This window comes from Phycodurus eques, chromosome 6, assembly GCF_024500275.1.
Source record: "Phycodurus eques isolate BA_2022a chromosome 6, UOR_Pequ_1.1, whole genome shotgun sequence".
Lineage (NCBI taxonomy): Eukaryota > Metazoa > Chordata > Actinopteri > Syngnathiformes > Syngnathidae > Phycodurus > Phycodurus eques.
Window position 1 is genome coordinate 26,635,177 of NC_084530.1, and position 17,454 is coordinate 26,652,630.

Consider the following 17,454-nt stretch of genomic DNA (forward strand, 5'->3'; position numbering starts at 1 on the left):
ATATAATCGCGTGTATTTTTGGAATAAAGTTTGCCCTTTGACCCGACGCAACGGTAACACGTGAGAGCCACCGAGCGTTGATTTCACACCGAAGTCGAGCTGTTGTGCGTTCATCCCTGTACATAGAGAACACATTTTCGTTTTGCCTTCTGTGCACGTGTTTCGAGACTAAACACGGCCAAACGCGGCCCTCGTCATAGGCCGCGGCCCACTTTAAGACTGTTACTGAGTTTTGACTGCAAAGGACTATTCATTGTCTCCTTATCAAGACAGCATTTCCCCTATATTTTTTACTTGAGTGAAGCAGGGAATTGATAGGGAATAAAATAGGTAGGAAAAAAACAAAAAACGACTGATCACTTAACACTGTTGATCTTTTGAGGAACATTTATTATTGTGTCTTGAAGCAAGCAGGATCTATAGCAGTACATGTGACTATGTGAACTAGTTCAGATCAATATTACTCCCAAGTTGTGGTGTTCCTTTTAAGGTATCTTCTATCCGTGCTGCTCTTGTGTTGTAAGCATGTGTGAGACACTTACTGTTGTCGTGCAGTTACAAAAACAAAACACTGTCGCTTATCATGAGGCCGAAGTTGATTTTCATTTTGCTATCATGATATTTGTCTATAAGAGCATCCAGGCACGTTTATTATGTCTGGCAATGATTGGAAAGCTCGGGTTGTATAGCATAGAAACCTCTGGTGCATACTCTGATGTGAAATGAGATTCTTAACATTTTCATATATTTGTAAATTTAATGGGTGCTGTTTTCAAGGAGGTTGGATTTAAAATTCTTACTCGCCTGATGTTTTTTTTCTTTCATTTTTTTCCATTGCTGCTTCTGGAAGTCTATCATGTTGGCTACAGACACCTAAACTACTTTAAATCAACTACAACTGTGGATTTGGTGACAAAATAAAGTGAATTGAGCAAGCAAATTTGTGTATTTGCTTTCTTAACAGGCAATAATAGTTGTTTTTCCAGATCATTTTGCTTGGAAATGAAACTCTTGAGAAAACAAGCAACTTAGAGTAGTCGTGATTCATTTGGCTGAACCCAAAAGGTGTGCCCTATTACTGTTCCTGGTTGAAAAGACCAAGCATTTACCTTATACAATCCATGCCCCAATTATCTGCTGTGTTGTACACTTAAATACCGCATAAATATGTATTATACCTGTAATAAATTCCAGGCAGCGCCGTAACATGTTTGCCTCAGTTGAGAGGTCCTGGGTTGAAATCTCAGTTCAGGCTCTGTCCCAAAACATGCATGCGATAGAATTTTTTTTTTTTTTAAAAGGTATTATTTGTGAGAATATAATAACACCTAAGAACTAATAATCATGCAAATGTTAATAAATACCCCTAATATACCCTCAGTACTCTCTGGAGTAGCGCGATAAGAGTCTCAAGCTACTGTATGAAGAATTGCAAAGGTCCTAAAGTGATACTGGACTGGTTGCCAAATAAATAAGGAACAGGTTTTCGACCCTACCTGAACCCTCAGCCGTAAGGTCAAGAAGATCCTTCAGATCACAGATCACCTTTGGTGTGTTGCAACAACATAATGAGGCTCCCTCCAGTAAAAACAGCTGGAATGACATAGAAGGGCCATTTGTAAAAAAAAAAAAAAAAAAAAAAAACAATAAATGGAACCTAACGGTAAAGACATTTTGAAATTAAAAGTGTGAAAAATACAATATATAAATATATTTTTTGAATAATACCAACTGACAGTAACTCATATCTGTAAAATTGTTTTTCAAAAGCTAAATTCTATTATTTTGATGAATAAAACAATTTATTATTGTAATTGTTTTTACATTTACAATGAATGCAATCAGAGTAAATTATTTCATAAAATAAATAGAAATATTACATGTAAAATATTTTATTTTACGATCATTTTATGTTCAATAAATCACTATCTAATTACTTCATAAGATAAATATATTAATACATTTTAATTCACCGATTTTAGGGGGGAAACTGCCCAATGTTGATAAGTCAAAACGCTTGTTGGACCGCATGAAACAATGAAACGGGCCGTATGGGGGCCACGGGCCCAACACGAGCACAATCTGTTTACGCCGCCATCTGCTGGCGAGAAGTCGAACCACAACAAAACGTCACAAATGTGCTTCCCAGTCATCTCGCGCGACTGAGAGCCCACTTGAAATTGCCAATGGATTTTTAATCTGTCTAAATATATTGCTAAAGTTACTATCGTGTGTTATCGTGCAATATTTGTGTGTCTGTTTGGGTGGGAGGGGAACAGTACGATGACGATGTCCCTCCCTCCTGCTCTGTGATTGGTCGGAATGACCCAGCCCCCACCCTCCACGCGCACCCACGTGACCGCGCTCGCTGCCTCCAAGTTAAAAACAAGACTTTGTTTATCTTACTGCTCAAATGTGCTCGGCCTCGGGAGCTCCCCTGCTCGTTTTTTTGGGTCGCTCTCTCCACAGCCACTGCTAAACACTAAATCTACGTCCTCCTCCCCGCTTTTGAGTTGTTGTTTTTTTTTTTTTGGTCCCCTGGTGGAACTAAGGACGATAAAGGGGGCGGGGGACTGTTATCCAGCCAAGTCTCGTCATGGCGACCGAAGTGGACGCTCGGTCTTCGGCTCAACAAGCAGACGGTGAGTCAGTGCTAGGGTGTCCGGGGGGTCGACCTCCACTCACTCCGGGGCCCGCTGGCAAGCTCTGGCCGCCCCCATTGTCCGTCCATGGGATGGGCTGCACGACTAGCATGCTGCACCATGTGCTCCGTAGAACCAGCCCCCCCCCCCCCCCCCCCCCCCAAACTACCACAACCACTTTTCCACACACAACTACCACTGTATGCTGACGTAATATTGCACGTTTACCGCTGTAACTCATTTTTTTTGTGCACTAACTGACTCCCTACATGGACATTGTTTGGCTATTTTTTTATTTTTATTTCCCCAAACGTCCTTGCCTGCTGATTGGACGAGCCCGGAGTGTTCACTTCCGCCTTGACAAACATGTCTGCCCACGCTCGTGCGACGGCGTTCCAAGATACAAAGCAACGCTTTCATTGCCATCGAGGGAACTGATTTGGATTTGTGTACACTCGACGTCATTTTACGTCATACGAAAACCCGTTGCGTGACTCGCTACGTGACCATGACGTCAGAAGCGCAGCCCTTCGCTCCAATGGGAGGAGTTTATATAATCGCGTTTCAGTGTGTTTAAATGTTACGTAAATGTCAGGAACGTATTATTAGCAACATAACCAGCAGATTGTGCGGTTAATAACACACGGATTAAACGTGTTTATTAATACATTGACCGATATCGAACTCTGCGACACACACGCGGAATGTGTGTCTGCAATAGTTAGGGCTACATAATTAATAAAAATTTGATCAATTCAGTTTGGCTGATTGCCTATTGTTGGCAATATTTACGTTTAAAATGCGGGCTTTGCTGCATATATAAAAAATAGTTTTCTCAACCAGTCGTCAGCCAACCACCAGGGGGCGAACGTGTAGTTGAGGCTTTATTAAGATGCCCAAATAACAATGGAGCAGTTGTTGTAAAGTGTTATGTTGCATTGAAAACTGTTTGGTTGTCAAAATAGCTCTTGATTAATTTGCTAATCGATGATTTGTCGATTGATCGTTGCACCTCGCTATGGCGTCTTTACCAAAGAGCAGGGGTGGCATCTGTAAAGCTGACAGCTATGAGCGCTGCTGCTTTGACCACCAGAAGAATTAGGAATATGTCAAACACATTCTAATATATATATATATATATATATATATACGTTTTGATCAAAACATTTTAATATCATAAACATGAAGTATTGTATTTTGACATGAACATACATACATTTCATTCACGCTATCTCGTAGCATTTCCATTTGAAGTGAACTTTGAATAACCCAATAGTCCTTGGGGATTTAAAAAAAAAAAAAAAAAACTTCACGTGAACCCATGACAAATGACATGTGCAGATTATAAAATGTTCTATCCATTCTCCCACATGCAACGTTTTGATTGCGTTCAGTCAGTGGCAATTACTTTTCCTTCTGCGTGATAAACGGGTCCGCATGTGCTGAAGGTATCTGTATGATTTGCTCACTGGGCCAAAGTGTAGCAGAGATGTCACGTTTACGGCAGCTCCCCATAAGTTTGTAACATCCAGTCGACTCGTAGTATGTCATTTGAGAGGAGGGCTGTGTTTAGCTCCTGCTCCTTTCCCCCAGTGCTGCTACTGTAAACGCTGTTTAAAAAAAAAAAAAAAAAAGCAAACATGTTGTCAACATCTCGCTGGCTGCCATGCAGAAAGTGGGGCAGGGGGGCATCTGTTTAGAAATGAAGATCTTGTTGTATATGCAGCAACATTTTTGGGGTTTTTATTAAGTGCTGTGAGGGCGATACTAAATTTATGAAAACCTCTGATGCAAGGATATGATGTCAAGCATTTGTGGTTTTAAATGATTTGGGGGGTTTTAAAAACAGTTCTTCTGGGGTTTTGTTTGGGCCCAAGCATTGCATGCAATGGACCCTCTTGAAATGACTTCTTCGCCTTTTGTATTCTTTGGACGAATGTATTGATAGTATGAGCGCGTTCTCCGACTCTGAGGCTGAATTGACACTAAAGTCAAAGTGCTCAATTTCCACATTGTCGATTACAAAATCAATACATAAATGCGGATATCCACCCACATTTCTCAACCAATTCAAACCAATTTAGTGTTGTTCATTTCAACAATTCACTTAATTCCACAGCATTTCATTTCATGCGTCCACACGTAATTCCAACCAAAATTGCATTCTCTAGTTTGTTTTTACTTTGATGTGTGGCCGAATCAAATGCTCTTGCCCTATATGGCCCACGTGCAGCAGGTTGCCTATTCCTCTTTTTGGCTATTTATGTTCAAGTGTGACTTAGTTTCGAACAGCTGCAGAAAGTTGCCTGACTGCAAAACACGTGTTGCGCAACTCCCATTTAGGCAAAACTTTTTCTTCTTCTTCCTCCCCCCGCAGCTCTCTACTGTACCCTGATTGGTTGGCCACATGTTTTGGCACAGCGTCGTTGGTCGATTAATTTACAGCCAGTGACAGGCCGCGTGACCTACGTATGGGAGGGAAGGAACAAGCCAAGTGGAAGAATGCGCTTGTTTATGCACTCCTGAGGCGTGGGGTGTGGCTGTAAAGAGTTAAATGTGCAATGTTGCTTCATTTTTGTTTGTTTCAAGGACTAAAATTCTGTGAATTACCTTGTTGGCTTTCTAGGAGAGAGTCTGGATTTAGTTTTATCTGTGGTCTGGACCTCTTCCCACCCTCCAGTAATATATAGCGCAGTGAGTGCTCACACTATCATTTGGGCCTCTGCATAAGTATTCATTATACCCCACCCCTAGTCTCGCCCGAGCGGGTCACGTGACCCACGACCATGCCATATGTAGTCAGGTCAGCCGCTACGAGGCGACCGTGCAAGGACGGGAGCGAACCAAGAGAAAAACAGGCGTCAGCGTTTCTTTACCATATGTTCCCCCTTTTCTGTGCCCCCTCCTCCTCCTCCTCCCTCGCCTGCAGGAACGCACCAGTCCCGCCTGTGTTGCGACACACACGTACTCGCTTCATTCCTTGAAATCCACAAATGTTTAATAAGCACGTTGGCCACCTAATCGCTGTTTATGCAGTACACAAACTGAATCATCATAGAATACAAAACTGTGTTGTACAGGGAGTGTTTTGAAGACCACGTAAAGCGGAAATAAATAAATTGGACACAACAAAGAGAAGGGCGTTGTTAAGAACCCTGCCAAATTTGAATGGTTAAAAAAATGTCACGTACAGTGTTGCCTTGAGATATAAGTGATGTGACTTATGAGTGTTTCGAGATGTCATTCGGACATCCATCCATGCATTTTCTGAGCCGCTTCTCCTCACGAGGGTCGCGGGCGTGCTGGAGCCTATCCCAGCTATCATCGGGCAGGAGGCGGGGTACACCCTGAACTGGTTGCCAGCCAATCGCAGGGCACATACAAACAATCAACCATTCGCACTCACGTTCACACCTACAGGCAATTTAGAGTTGTCAATTAACCTACCATGCATGTTTTTGGGATGTGGGAGGAAACCGGAGTGCCCGGAGAAAACCCGCGCAAGCACGGGGAGAACATGCAAACTACACGCAGGCGGGGACGGGGATTGAACCCCGGTCCTCAGAACTATGAGGCAGACGCTCTAACCAGTCGCCCACCGTCATTCGGACAATTTTTTTAAATTTATATTTTGCTTTGACTTGCGATCGCAAACTACTCCCTTCACTTTACAATAAGCGTCAGTTTGGCAAACGGTGAGCAATTCATTAAGAAAAAGGTTTACAGCTGTTTAATGGCACTCCCAGTTGAAGATTACTGTTAAACTCAACATAAACCAGAAAATGACGCATTGTGTAGTTAACACAACGAAACTACATTGCCCTAAGAAAGGCTTAATGCTAACATATAATAGAAAATTCCTAACACGTTAACAGCATCGACGCTCGGGCTGCACAATATATCGTTTGAGCATCGTTATAGCAATGTACATGTGTGCAATAGTCACATCGCAGGGTCTTGTGCAATGTTGGTGCATTGATGTACAGCCAATAAACCGTAATATTAATAAGTGACCAGCAGAGGGAACACGTTGGACATGCTAATAAGATTAGCATTGATGTTACGGTAACTTGTAACCCACCAACTAACACACACGGACCACCCCCAAGTGTTCTATACTTATTTTTTTGTATAATAACTATTACTGAGGACATGGGGAAACAAATACATGCCTGCATTTACTGTAGCTCTCTTCAGAATGTGACAAATGAATGCGTGTTGCGGGAGGGGGGGAGCCACAGTATTGTTGGAGGGACAAATTTCAGGTGCACATAACAGCGTGTTTGGTTTAACTAATGCACTCAAATATAGAAATGCTAATGCATTTGTTAAAACATTGGTGTAAAATAACAGATTGAGTAATAACAAATGAATAGTGTTAGGAATGTGCTAATGACTACAGTATAACTGGGCATGAAAATAAATATTTAAATGCAGGTAGACTTCATATAAATGACTGAATACTTTTGTGTGCTACTGAGCATAGGTTTTCTAGTGAGAGCGCGACCTCATTAACATTTAGTGGGGGCCTGTCCACTCACAGGGACGTTTCCTCGCGACGACAAGCAGGAAGAGGCGGAGCGTCCCTACGCCGATGACGACGACGACGAGCTGAACGAGGCGCAGGTGAACGGCAACTGGACGCCCCAAGAGAAGGCCCTGCACGAGGCCAGGCTCAAGGCCAAGGCAAAGCGGCGCCTGCGCAAGTCGTCGTCCCGCAACTCCACCAGCGACTCCCTCTCGGAGTCCGGGGAAACCGCCGGTGCGGACCCCAACAGTCCGAAAGGCAAAGTCCCCACCAATGACCGCAAATCCAGAACGGGCAAAGGCAGAGGCCTGCCGAAAAAAGGTACTTCCCGGACCAGACTGTATGTCCTGTTTTTGTGACATGACACAATGAAGTCTAAGTCAACAAACAACTGAAAGTGTGCACACCCTCTTATAACTGGGGATGTAGCTGTGTTCATAACTAGCTAATCAGTTTCAAACTCAGTAAAAAGATAGCACACACCTGCCACCAGGGTTACTTTGTGGAAACAGACTTTATTGCAAGACACACCCTAAAACTAAAACAAACTAGTTGTGAGTAATTGGAGTTAGGCAACGTTACACCTTGTAGTTGTGTATAGCGATTTACGTATCGTATTATGTATGTGATGAATTAAACCTCAAGTAGTGTGCTTTTTGCATTTGATTGCATATTGTTATATGAAAATAACATATATTAATATTGTCATGTGTGTTATGTTTTCAATGTAACTAATTCAAATAGATTCAATGTGAGGCCAGGGGGTGTTGTGCCTCTTGACGTTACTACCCACCTTTGCATGCAGTGTTGCAAACGCACCGTTTTATTTTTCTTTATTCTAAATTGTCATAGAGACATTGAGAATGTATGGGTGTGTATTTTTTATTGTTATTTTTTTCCGCAGGTGGTGCAGGCGGTAAAGGAGTCTGGGGTGCCGCTGGGATGGTTTACGAGGATGAGGAACCTGATTTGCAGGACCCCAACTACGACGAATCTGCTCAGGTTAGCATAAATGATGTAAATACTCATACTGGGCCCGGAAAAAAACCCCAAAAAACTGGTATCGGTGCAGCCTTAGTCCAAGCACCTTTGTTTTTCCACCCAACATGTGTCACATGAGCTTGCTATCCAGATGGCTGTGTCACATGTCAGTCAACAGAACCTTTCAATCGTTAACCACGTTATCAAGCAAAGGCTCAATGTGGTGGAGAAAGACAGTTGAGTGGGAATGGCGCTTCTGCAGCGAAGTTAAAAAAAGAGGGGAAAAAATAAGTTGATAACAGTAATTTCAGCCTCAATTTTTGGAACACTGGAACCGGTACTGTGTAATTGGGGAACTAGGACACATCGGTACTGACAAACGGGCTGTGTGCTGACCAAGGGGATCACCTGACACACACCAAGGTCACCATGTCTTTGGCAAGACGCCAAGTCGTAAAGATAAACGTCAGGGTTGAATTTGAAAGAGTTCAGATAGTACAGGACATTGTATGAAAGACAGGGCGTTCTACCAATCTTATTTATACATTTTTATCTTTTGAGAAATCTTATCAACGGACCTCAACAACAACACTACTACAAACACCATATATATATATATATATATGCGCGCTTTGTAACAGTCCAGGAAAGACATGGGAAGAACGTGATCAGCTATGGCTATATATATATCTATATATAGATATAGATATAATGCATATATATATAGATATAATGCATCTATATATATAATAATATTCTCATAGTATTGCACATGTATTTCAAGATTTTCTCAAGTTATTCTCTCTTTATTTCGTCTAGTTTTTATACTTTAATAATTACGCTTTAAAATCCTGTGATTTCATCTTAATTGTCTTTTTTATTTTTATTTTTACATTTTAAAAAAAAATTTTTTTAAGTTTTGACCCTCATACTCTTTCGAAAGTATTCGTAAGACAGGTGCCTAAATTACAGTCTGCATTGAAAAATGAGGCTGGTGTGAATAAGTTTTGTTTTGCATAGTTGCGTCTCGTTCAATTGTGCTGTTTTAATAATGCATCTTTTTGTCGTTTAAAGGGAGACACGGTTTATGCAAAAGTTGTTCCGGAGGTGGACAAGAGGGACCTGGGGAAAATGGTCAACCCAATCGTCCAGGAATACTTTGAACATGGAGACACAAAAGAGGTCCAGGTTAGTCATAGCATCATTTCAGTGATCAATAAACCTTTTTTGCACCAGCAGAGAATGCGCCCTTTATATGTAATTTGTGAAATTATTATCAATGTAGGGATAAAGGAAATGTGCATAACAATGTGTTTAAAAAAAAAAAAAACAGACTGCCATAACACAAAAAAAATCTAATTGTGGCCTAAAACCTTTAAGCAATAGTATATGTTTAATTTGTCCAAAAACATTGAAAAGCAATTTCTCAGTCTAGCTGTTTGTGGAATTTGTGCTTGCTTGCTACGTTGACTCACATCCTGGGCATAAAACCCCACTGACCCCCATCCAAAAAAAAAACAAAAAAAAACTCGTGATGCTCCTGTCATGAACCCCGTTACACAAACGACTAGATTCAGCAAATTATTCAATGCAAACGCACATACTACTACTACGATTTAGATATCCTGGCCTAACTAACACGCTAGCACAAACTAACATGACATAATTAAACTCACCTTCTGGTGTTTACACACAATAATAAATGCTAGTGAATACAGTCAAATTGTAATGTTCAAAGGAGAGCACTTTTTACAGTGCACAAGGTGCATTCGAGGGTGCCGACAAAACGGGACATCGCAAGTGCAGGTGAAAAAAGACCATTAATGAATGGTCTTTTTGAATGGTCAAGATTCCACCAGATGGCTCTAAAGTAATATTTAAATCGCGTTGGCACTTTTGAGCACAAAAACAGCGAATAGCCGAGATTAAAAAGGGTTAAAAAAAATGTCTGCTAATACACATATTTCTGTATGCTGAACCGCGGATATGCAGGGTTCACTGTACACTGGGTGGGCACATCATTAGGTACACTTGCATACGGGCAACCACAATAATAAACATATTCTATTGTCGTTTGTATTGCCCCAACGCTTTCAGGTGTACTTAATCTTGTGTCCAAATGTATAGCCAACACAGTGATTCATGTTCCCACAGATGCTGCTGAAGGAACTCAACTTGGGCCCGCACAAGTACGAGTTCTCCTCGGTGGCCGTCTCCCTGTCCCTGGAAGGCAAAGCCAGCCACCGAGAGCTCACCTCCCGCCTGCTGTCCGACCTGTCCGTCAAGCTGCTCACACAAAGCGACATGGCGCGGGCCTTCGACAGGATGCTCAAAGACCTGCCTGACCTCATACTTGACACGCCTGAGGCTCCGCAGGTACACGCTCCTGTAAATTGAGCCTTGCCTTGGTGTATAAATAAAGTAATGGTGTAGTGCTATGACTGACCTGTGAGAGGCAGCGTGGAGCCACGGGGCATCAAGCGTGCCGGAAAATACAAAGAAGAAATAGTAGTAGTAGAAAAAGAAGAAATAGAAGTTTTCTCACCGTCTAACTCTTTTCCACAGGATAAATCTCAGGATAATCTTTGCTCATATTCAGACCGAGTCGGTATGTGTGTTTAGTCGTCTTCTAATGAGTTCCTGTACCCGCGCTACAAGAAAAATTCTTTAAAAGTAGTAATTATGCAAATAAATGTATCCTGTTCAAAAATAACATCTGGTCTCAAATAATGATTTTTTAATTCCACCGACTTACAAAGGTCAAAAGTATCACATTCCTAACTAACACAAACAGGCGATGTTTTTTTTTTCCTAATTAAAAAAAAACATTTACGTGAGGACGAATTGCATTAAAATATTCCATAGGTTTAATGAACTGTACAATACCCTTATAAAAATCTGCTGAATGTCTGATTATTATTTTCTTCTTCCTGTGCATCTGCTATATTTTCATTTGATTTATATATTTTTTCTTGCATATGCCAGATGTTGGGCCAGTTCATAGCCAGAGCCATAGCCGATCACGTTCTTCCCATGTCTTTCCTGGACTGTTACAAAGGCAAAGTGGACTGTGACCATGCCAGGTGAACATTATATTCCTTCTGAAATTATTATGTGATATGAACAACATCTGTTTTCTTGCATATAATGCAGTGGGAGTTTCTATATAGGAAAAATGAAATGCACCAGGTCATCTTTGTGCCGTTTTTCACGCCGACCCCATTTTCGGTTGTGGTCAGAGTGGCTTTAGACCGCGCTGCTGTGCTGCTGTCCATCAAGGGGGCCATGGTGCGTCTGGACAATGTGTGGGGCGTGGGCGGCGGCCTCCGACCTGTCAAACATCTCATCAAAGAGGTATGATCAGCCCAGTAACTCCGTGTACACGAGCGGTTTTGTGGCTTCAATTTTAAGATCCACTCGCACTGTCTGCACTACAAGCGCCAACTAATTCGTCCCGCATGCATCAAAATGCATTTCATATACAGTACATGCCAAAGCTATGTAAAAGTGTGCGTCTGTGTGTGGTGGGTGGCATATTGGGAATGTGGGGGGGGCATAGATATGGACCAATGTTAGCCGTCTTTCGGGGCCCCCTTTTTGGCCTGGTTTGCCAACCCTGTTGCGACGTGTCTACTTCCTAGGAGACACTCGAGTGTGTTTCCGGACTGACACGGTCTTGTGTGGACTTTTTGCAAGACAAACACAATGCGTGGTGGCTTCTGCTTTGTTGCCGAGTCAGCAGAATACCTTCCCCACCAGGATGTGTGCCTTTTCAATCCGGGGGGTGTACACAAACACACACCTGCATAGCCACGGCCGTCCGGGTTTTCGGTGCGGCTAATTTGGGTGTTGTCGCATGAAGTGGACCGTAGGTTGCGCAAGATTGAGTGTGAGGTTTGTACAAAGGAAAGCACTTTGACTGTTTGCACTCACTCACTGCAGCATTGTTTAAACCTCTCAGGCTTCTGGCACCCTTACACCTCGCTTTACTTCACTCTCTGCGTGACTTGGAATTGACTGGAGTGTTTTGTTTTATTTTTCACTTTGCTTGTTCTATCACTCTCCATAAAGATCATAGTTCTCCATTAGAATAATTCTTTCAAGGATTCTTTTGATCATATTGCCTTTAAACAACATAGTAGGGCTATAGGTTTATTCATTTTTAGTGGCGACTAACTTTAATTTGCATAGGGTTCCCCTCAATCAAGGTTTACTAGTGACAAGGTGAAAAAAACGATGTGAAGCAAACAACATCAAATCATATCTCATATTTAAGGCCTGATGAGGGATTTCTAGATCTGTAATTATTTTGCATTATTTTATTTAATATCGCATATATGTCAAAAGCTACCTGACTATTTCATTAAAAGGAGGGAAGTTTACGTAACCCCACAACGACCCTGGTAGGCTACCGCATTATTCAATTAAAATTGTTTCGGTGTTTGACTCGGCTGTACCCGGAAGGACAGCTGGCATTGGCTCCAGCCACCCTCATTGCTGTAAAAAAGTGGATGGATTATAAAAAATGCATGACTCTTTTATATTTTTTAAATATTCATTATTTATTGTCTTAAAAATGGTCCTTTAAGATTGATCTGCGAGCTACATGCAGTCCTCAAAAGAGCCACATGTGGCTCGCGACCTCTGACCTAGGGCATAGCTGACACGTAACAAGGTCAAACATGTACAACAAACCACATAAAGTCATACGCCATTAAAGCCCCTGATGAGGGGTTTACAGAGCTATGATTACTGTAATTTCTCATGTATAGTGCGCACCCATGTATAATGCGCACCTCCAAAGTTGACCTCAAAATTCTGGAAAACCCTTCTACCCATGTATAATGCATTTTTACAATGCATGATTTTGCTTCTAGCCATATGATCAAAACATGAAGTATTATCTGTATTTTGCAAGTTTTTTTCAAAGAATTATTAAGCACTTTATTTAAACACATAATACTTTGTCTTTATTTACTTGCTCTTATTTTGAAATTCACAGCCCTACTTTTATTTCGAGAAAACACACAGTTGTGCTCATTTGTTTGATTACACCGGCAGAATTTGCAATATGGGTACAATTCTTGGAAGAAAACATGAAGGACTAGGCGAAACACATTTAATTTTATTTTAATGGGATTCAAATTAAACTGTCAAGCATTTCAGAAAAGCATTATCATTCAACAAAACATACCCATTAAGAAATTAATGATGGTTGTTGTTCAGTCGTATTTAAAACAAAACAATATTTCACAAATTCTGCTAGGGTATGTAAACTTATGAGCACAACTGTACATATATGCAGTCATATATTGGAATGAAAGTGTAGGGTAAACATTTTTTATAACCACTGGGTGGCGGTGGAATTTTGGAATGAAAGTGTACAACTTTTTCATAACCACCTGATGGGGGAATACATTTATAAAATGTATACATTTTTCCATTTGCCCTTATACCCATGTATAGTGTGCACTATTGACAATTTTTTTTGGGGGGGGGGGGAATGCACATTATTCACGAGAAATTACGGTATATATAGTCAATATACAATGTGACGATGCAGTGACCCAAAAACACATTTTTGCATGAAAATGTCATCGACATACCAACCCATTACTCTTACCAGGTGTTGCTCTCATGACTAAAATAAACCCAGTAAATATTTTACAAATATGCGTGCACTTCCATGTAGCTTAAACAGCACTCAACAGGAGAAATGTGTGCCTTTACTCCGGAAGCATTCACAGCAGAATGCCAAAAGAAATTGCTGCAGATTCTTGTGGAAACATCACACGAGCCTAAAAGTCTTCAACTGCGACCAAGTGTGCATTCTTGTTCCAGATGAACCTTCTGCTGAAGGAGTACCTGACCTCAGGAGATGTGTTGGAGGCCGAGCGCTGCCTGCGAGAACTGGAGGTCCCTCACTTCCACCACGAGCTCGTCTACGAGGTATCAAAACGCACGACTCGATTTTGACAAATTACATTTATATGTCAACCCGCCTATTCTAGCTCTAAAAAATAAAAATAAAATAATAATCAAGCAACCAATATTGGATCTCATGAAATTGTGTCGGTGTACCAGGAAATCTCCCCTTTCGGCCTGCCAAGTGCAAAACAAAAATTGAAACAAGATATCCTTTCATTCAGTTACATGCCAACTACTGTTCATTTTTTTTTTTTTTTTTTTTTTTGGCAGGGACTAAACTCTCATTTGTCAAGTGCAAGTCCTAACCGATCAATCCCAAATAAATAAGAACATTGTGTGGCAGAGCGTCTATAAAAATAAATGCCAATGCCTCCCCAGATTCTGGAGCGATCATTTTGTAACTGGCTGTTCCTCAATATTAATTTGTAAAGCACTGAATTTAAATGAGGAGGATATGGAAATATTTCACAATGCAGGCAATACTATTGCAAAGTTGGTTATGGCCTTATTTAAATAAAAACAGAAAATACTGGGAAAATGGTTCTGTATGTTATTGTACTTTGTAAAAACATAAAGCAATCAAATAATTAATAGTACTCTATAATATTGTACTTTGTAAAGACAAAGTAATGTAATTAAATAGAATGTAAGTTGATGCATCATGATTCAATGCTGCAATCAGTTCAATGTGCTGTGCCCACCTTGGCCACCGGGTGGCAGTACAGCATAATACAGTCATGTAGACGCAAACGAAGACTACTGTATATGCCTATGAGTATTTTTATATATGATCTGTATAATCTATCTTTTGCTTGTGCAGTTGTTTTAAATACACAATGTGTAATTCTCTTTGCTCCATGTATCGTTTGATAGTAAACTTCAACTGGGAGTGGGATTAAACAGCTTGAAGCCTCTTTTTGTTTTTTGTTTTTTAACTGTTACTTGATGTGAAGTGAGTTGAACTGAGTTTAGTGCTACAATGCAGCGTTCGTATCAAAATATTTGAAAGGTGGGTCGCTCGTATCCCAAGGCACCGCTTTGTAATTTAATGGTGGAAAGCTATGTGTGGGATTTTTGGGGCAGATACCGATATTGGGGGGCTAAAAAAAGCAGAACACTACTAAATTGAACTAAGGAACTTGAATGAGTAACACTATCAACATAAGGTTTGTAATTGGGTAGTTAATTATGATGGCGTTTGTTACGAATAATTAAGAATGACCTGGCCCATCTGTCCGTTTCAAAAATCAAATGTGAGCCTTGAGCACAAACGTTTGCGTTATGTTTTCAGGCTATTGTAATGGTGCTGGAGTCCAAAGGGGACGCGGCCAGCCCCATGATCATCAAGCTGCTGCAGTCCCTCTGGAAAACGGGCCACCTAACTGTGGATCAGATGAACAGGGTCAGCCTGTTGTCCCGTAGGAAGACGATAATAACTATTATTGACCCATTTGGTAACACTTGTATGTTTTCAACTTTTCCCTCTGCAGGGCTTCCAGCGGGTCTACGATGAGCTCCCCGAAATAAATCTCGACGTGCCGCACGCCCACACGATCATGGAGACGTTTGTGGACCTCTGCTACCAGGAGTCTGTCATCACCAAGCAACTAAGAGACGCCTGTCCCTCCAGGTTGGTTCAGTATCTTTATTTTAACGCTGTGCAGTGGACCCTCGGGACTCGAGCGGCGGGGGGAACGAGTCCGAATACACGCTAACATTTTAAGGAGCGTATGGTCAGAAGTTTTTAATTTAGCAAAAGAAAGAGATTGTGTACACAGCCAACACACAGCGTGCAATACAACAAGGTCTTTTGCAGTCAAGTAAAACATCTGCTACTATAGAATAATTTGCCCAAAAAATTGTCATTTAAATAATTCCTTGGGGGGGGGGGGACTACTGTGCAACTAGTGAGAAACTTCAGATTTCAGAGCATGAACATCAAAAAGACAAATATAACAAATTAAGGCACATTTTGCGACAAGAAATGGTTTTACATTCATTTTCTTTGTCAGGCAGAGATTACGTCGAAAAACAGCAACCTGTTTTTGTAAGTTCTTAGCGGAGTCTTTGTAGGGTGAAATGTGGAAATTTTTTGGGCAGACACGGGTGACATAGCTTTACTGTTTTGCAGAATGTAATCGGAATGGGTTCTGAAGTTCCACTATCCGTCATGTCTCTGTGTCATTCCACCGACATGTCTGTGTTATTATTTTATTTTATTTTTGTTCCCAATAGAGGGCGCAAGCGTATGGTAAGCGAAGGCGACGGCGGCAAGATTAAGAATTAAAAAAACGACCTACAAAGAGGATCGTCAGGAGGAGGCAGGCTGGTCTCATTGTGCGTCCACATTTCATCTGGACGTGCTGGTGGTTTGAAGCTCCTCCCCCTGATGACATCGTTACCATCGTCATCACACACAGCAGCTTTGGTGGAAGTGAAGCCAGTTCCCCTCATCTTATTCGCCGCTGTTGTTGTTTATTGTAAGAATGTTCATTGTTTCTTGGGTTGATCCACCCCTCTTGTCTCAGCTTTTTTACCTTTTTTTTTTTTTTTCTTTTCCAAAAATAACTCTCAGCTGCCAAAAGAGGGGAAGTGGACCTGGTATTGGGGTGTTTCGCCTCTTGCTTTGCTTTACGATTTCCATAAATGGACAAATTTGTTCAATTGTTCCTGAGATGGTTTTGTTCAACATTGACACTTCACTGCTTTCTGTCTGTTTTACATGTTGACCAAAGTTTGAATATGTATAAAAACATATTTCGTTCATTAAAAAAAGGCAACATATTTGTTTCTGTATTATTATTTTTTTGTCCTTACCAGTAGGACGTACACGTAAAGAGGTGTGTTTACATCAATTTACATCTGTTGCTAAGCTGAAATGGTCAAAGGAGGTGGACAAAAATAAGGTGTCTGCCGTTGATAAATACTGTATAACGTGTCAGATTTAATTTACAAATAAATCATTGGTCCATTCAGTTTTTATGAATTCCTCTGACGATCATACCAATCTTAAAAATATAATGCAATGATCGATTTACTATGACAATTTGTAGTTTCCCGTGACCCTAATGAGAAGAAGCGGCTCAGAAAATGGGTGGATGGAATTTGTCGTTTTTATTTTTTATTTTTTTTATAAAGTAAAATTTTAATCTAAAATTTGGTTATTTTCCTCTGGTGTCAATTTTTTTTATTTTCTTGTGAAAATTAAAATGTAACTTATGACTCAACACTTGGATGAAGGGTATTTTTTGTTTTTTTGTGTGCCAAAATTAAATACAAAGTCAATTAAATCAATCGTTAAAGCATGAACTAATTGGTTCCATCAATTAACGTTGTGGGATATAATAAATATTAAGGAGTGTACTGAGCCTATTT

The 17,454-nt window shown here is 40.8% G+C and overlaps 1 protein-coding gene across 1 annotated transcript; it reads left to right on the plus strand.

Moving 5' to 3' along the window:
• Positions 1 to 2,391: 2,391 nt before the first annotated feature.
• pdcd4a (programmed cell death 4a) lies at positions 2,392 to 16,863 on the plus strand. The gene is made up of 11 exons (XM_061680414.1): positions 2,392 to 2,642; positions 7,186 to 7,491; positions 8,075 to 8,172; positions 9,226 to 9,339; positions 10,306 to 10,527; positions 11,137 to 11,234; positions 11,391 to 11,505; positions 13,993 to 14,100; positions 15,371 to 15,481; positions 15,570 to 15,709; positions 16,315 to 16,863. Exons 1-11 carry the CDS (start codon positions 2,597 to 2,599, stop codon positions 16,364 to 16,366), a joined length of 1,410 nt encoding a protein of 469 aa, XP_061536398.1. The 5' UTR covers positions 2,392 to 2,596; the 3' UTR covers positions 16,367 to 16,863.
• The last annotated feature ends 591 nt before the right edge of the window (positions 16,864 to 17,454 follow it).

Bases quoted from the DNA above. Each gene is read 5' to 3' on its own strand.
- pdcd4a (XM_061680414.1), top strand. From the start codon at position 2,597: ATGGCGACCGAAGTGGACGCTCGGTCTTCGGCTCAACAAGCAGACG. The intron at 11,235-11,390 runs GTGAACATTATA...GGTTGTGGTCAG, and splicing joins GTGGACTGTGACCATGCCAG to AGTGGCTTTAGACCGCGCTG. The intron at 15,482-15,569 runs GTCAGCCTGTTG...TTCCCTCTGCAG, and splicing joins CTGTGGATCAGATGAACAGG to GGCTTCCAGCGGGTCTACGA.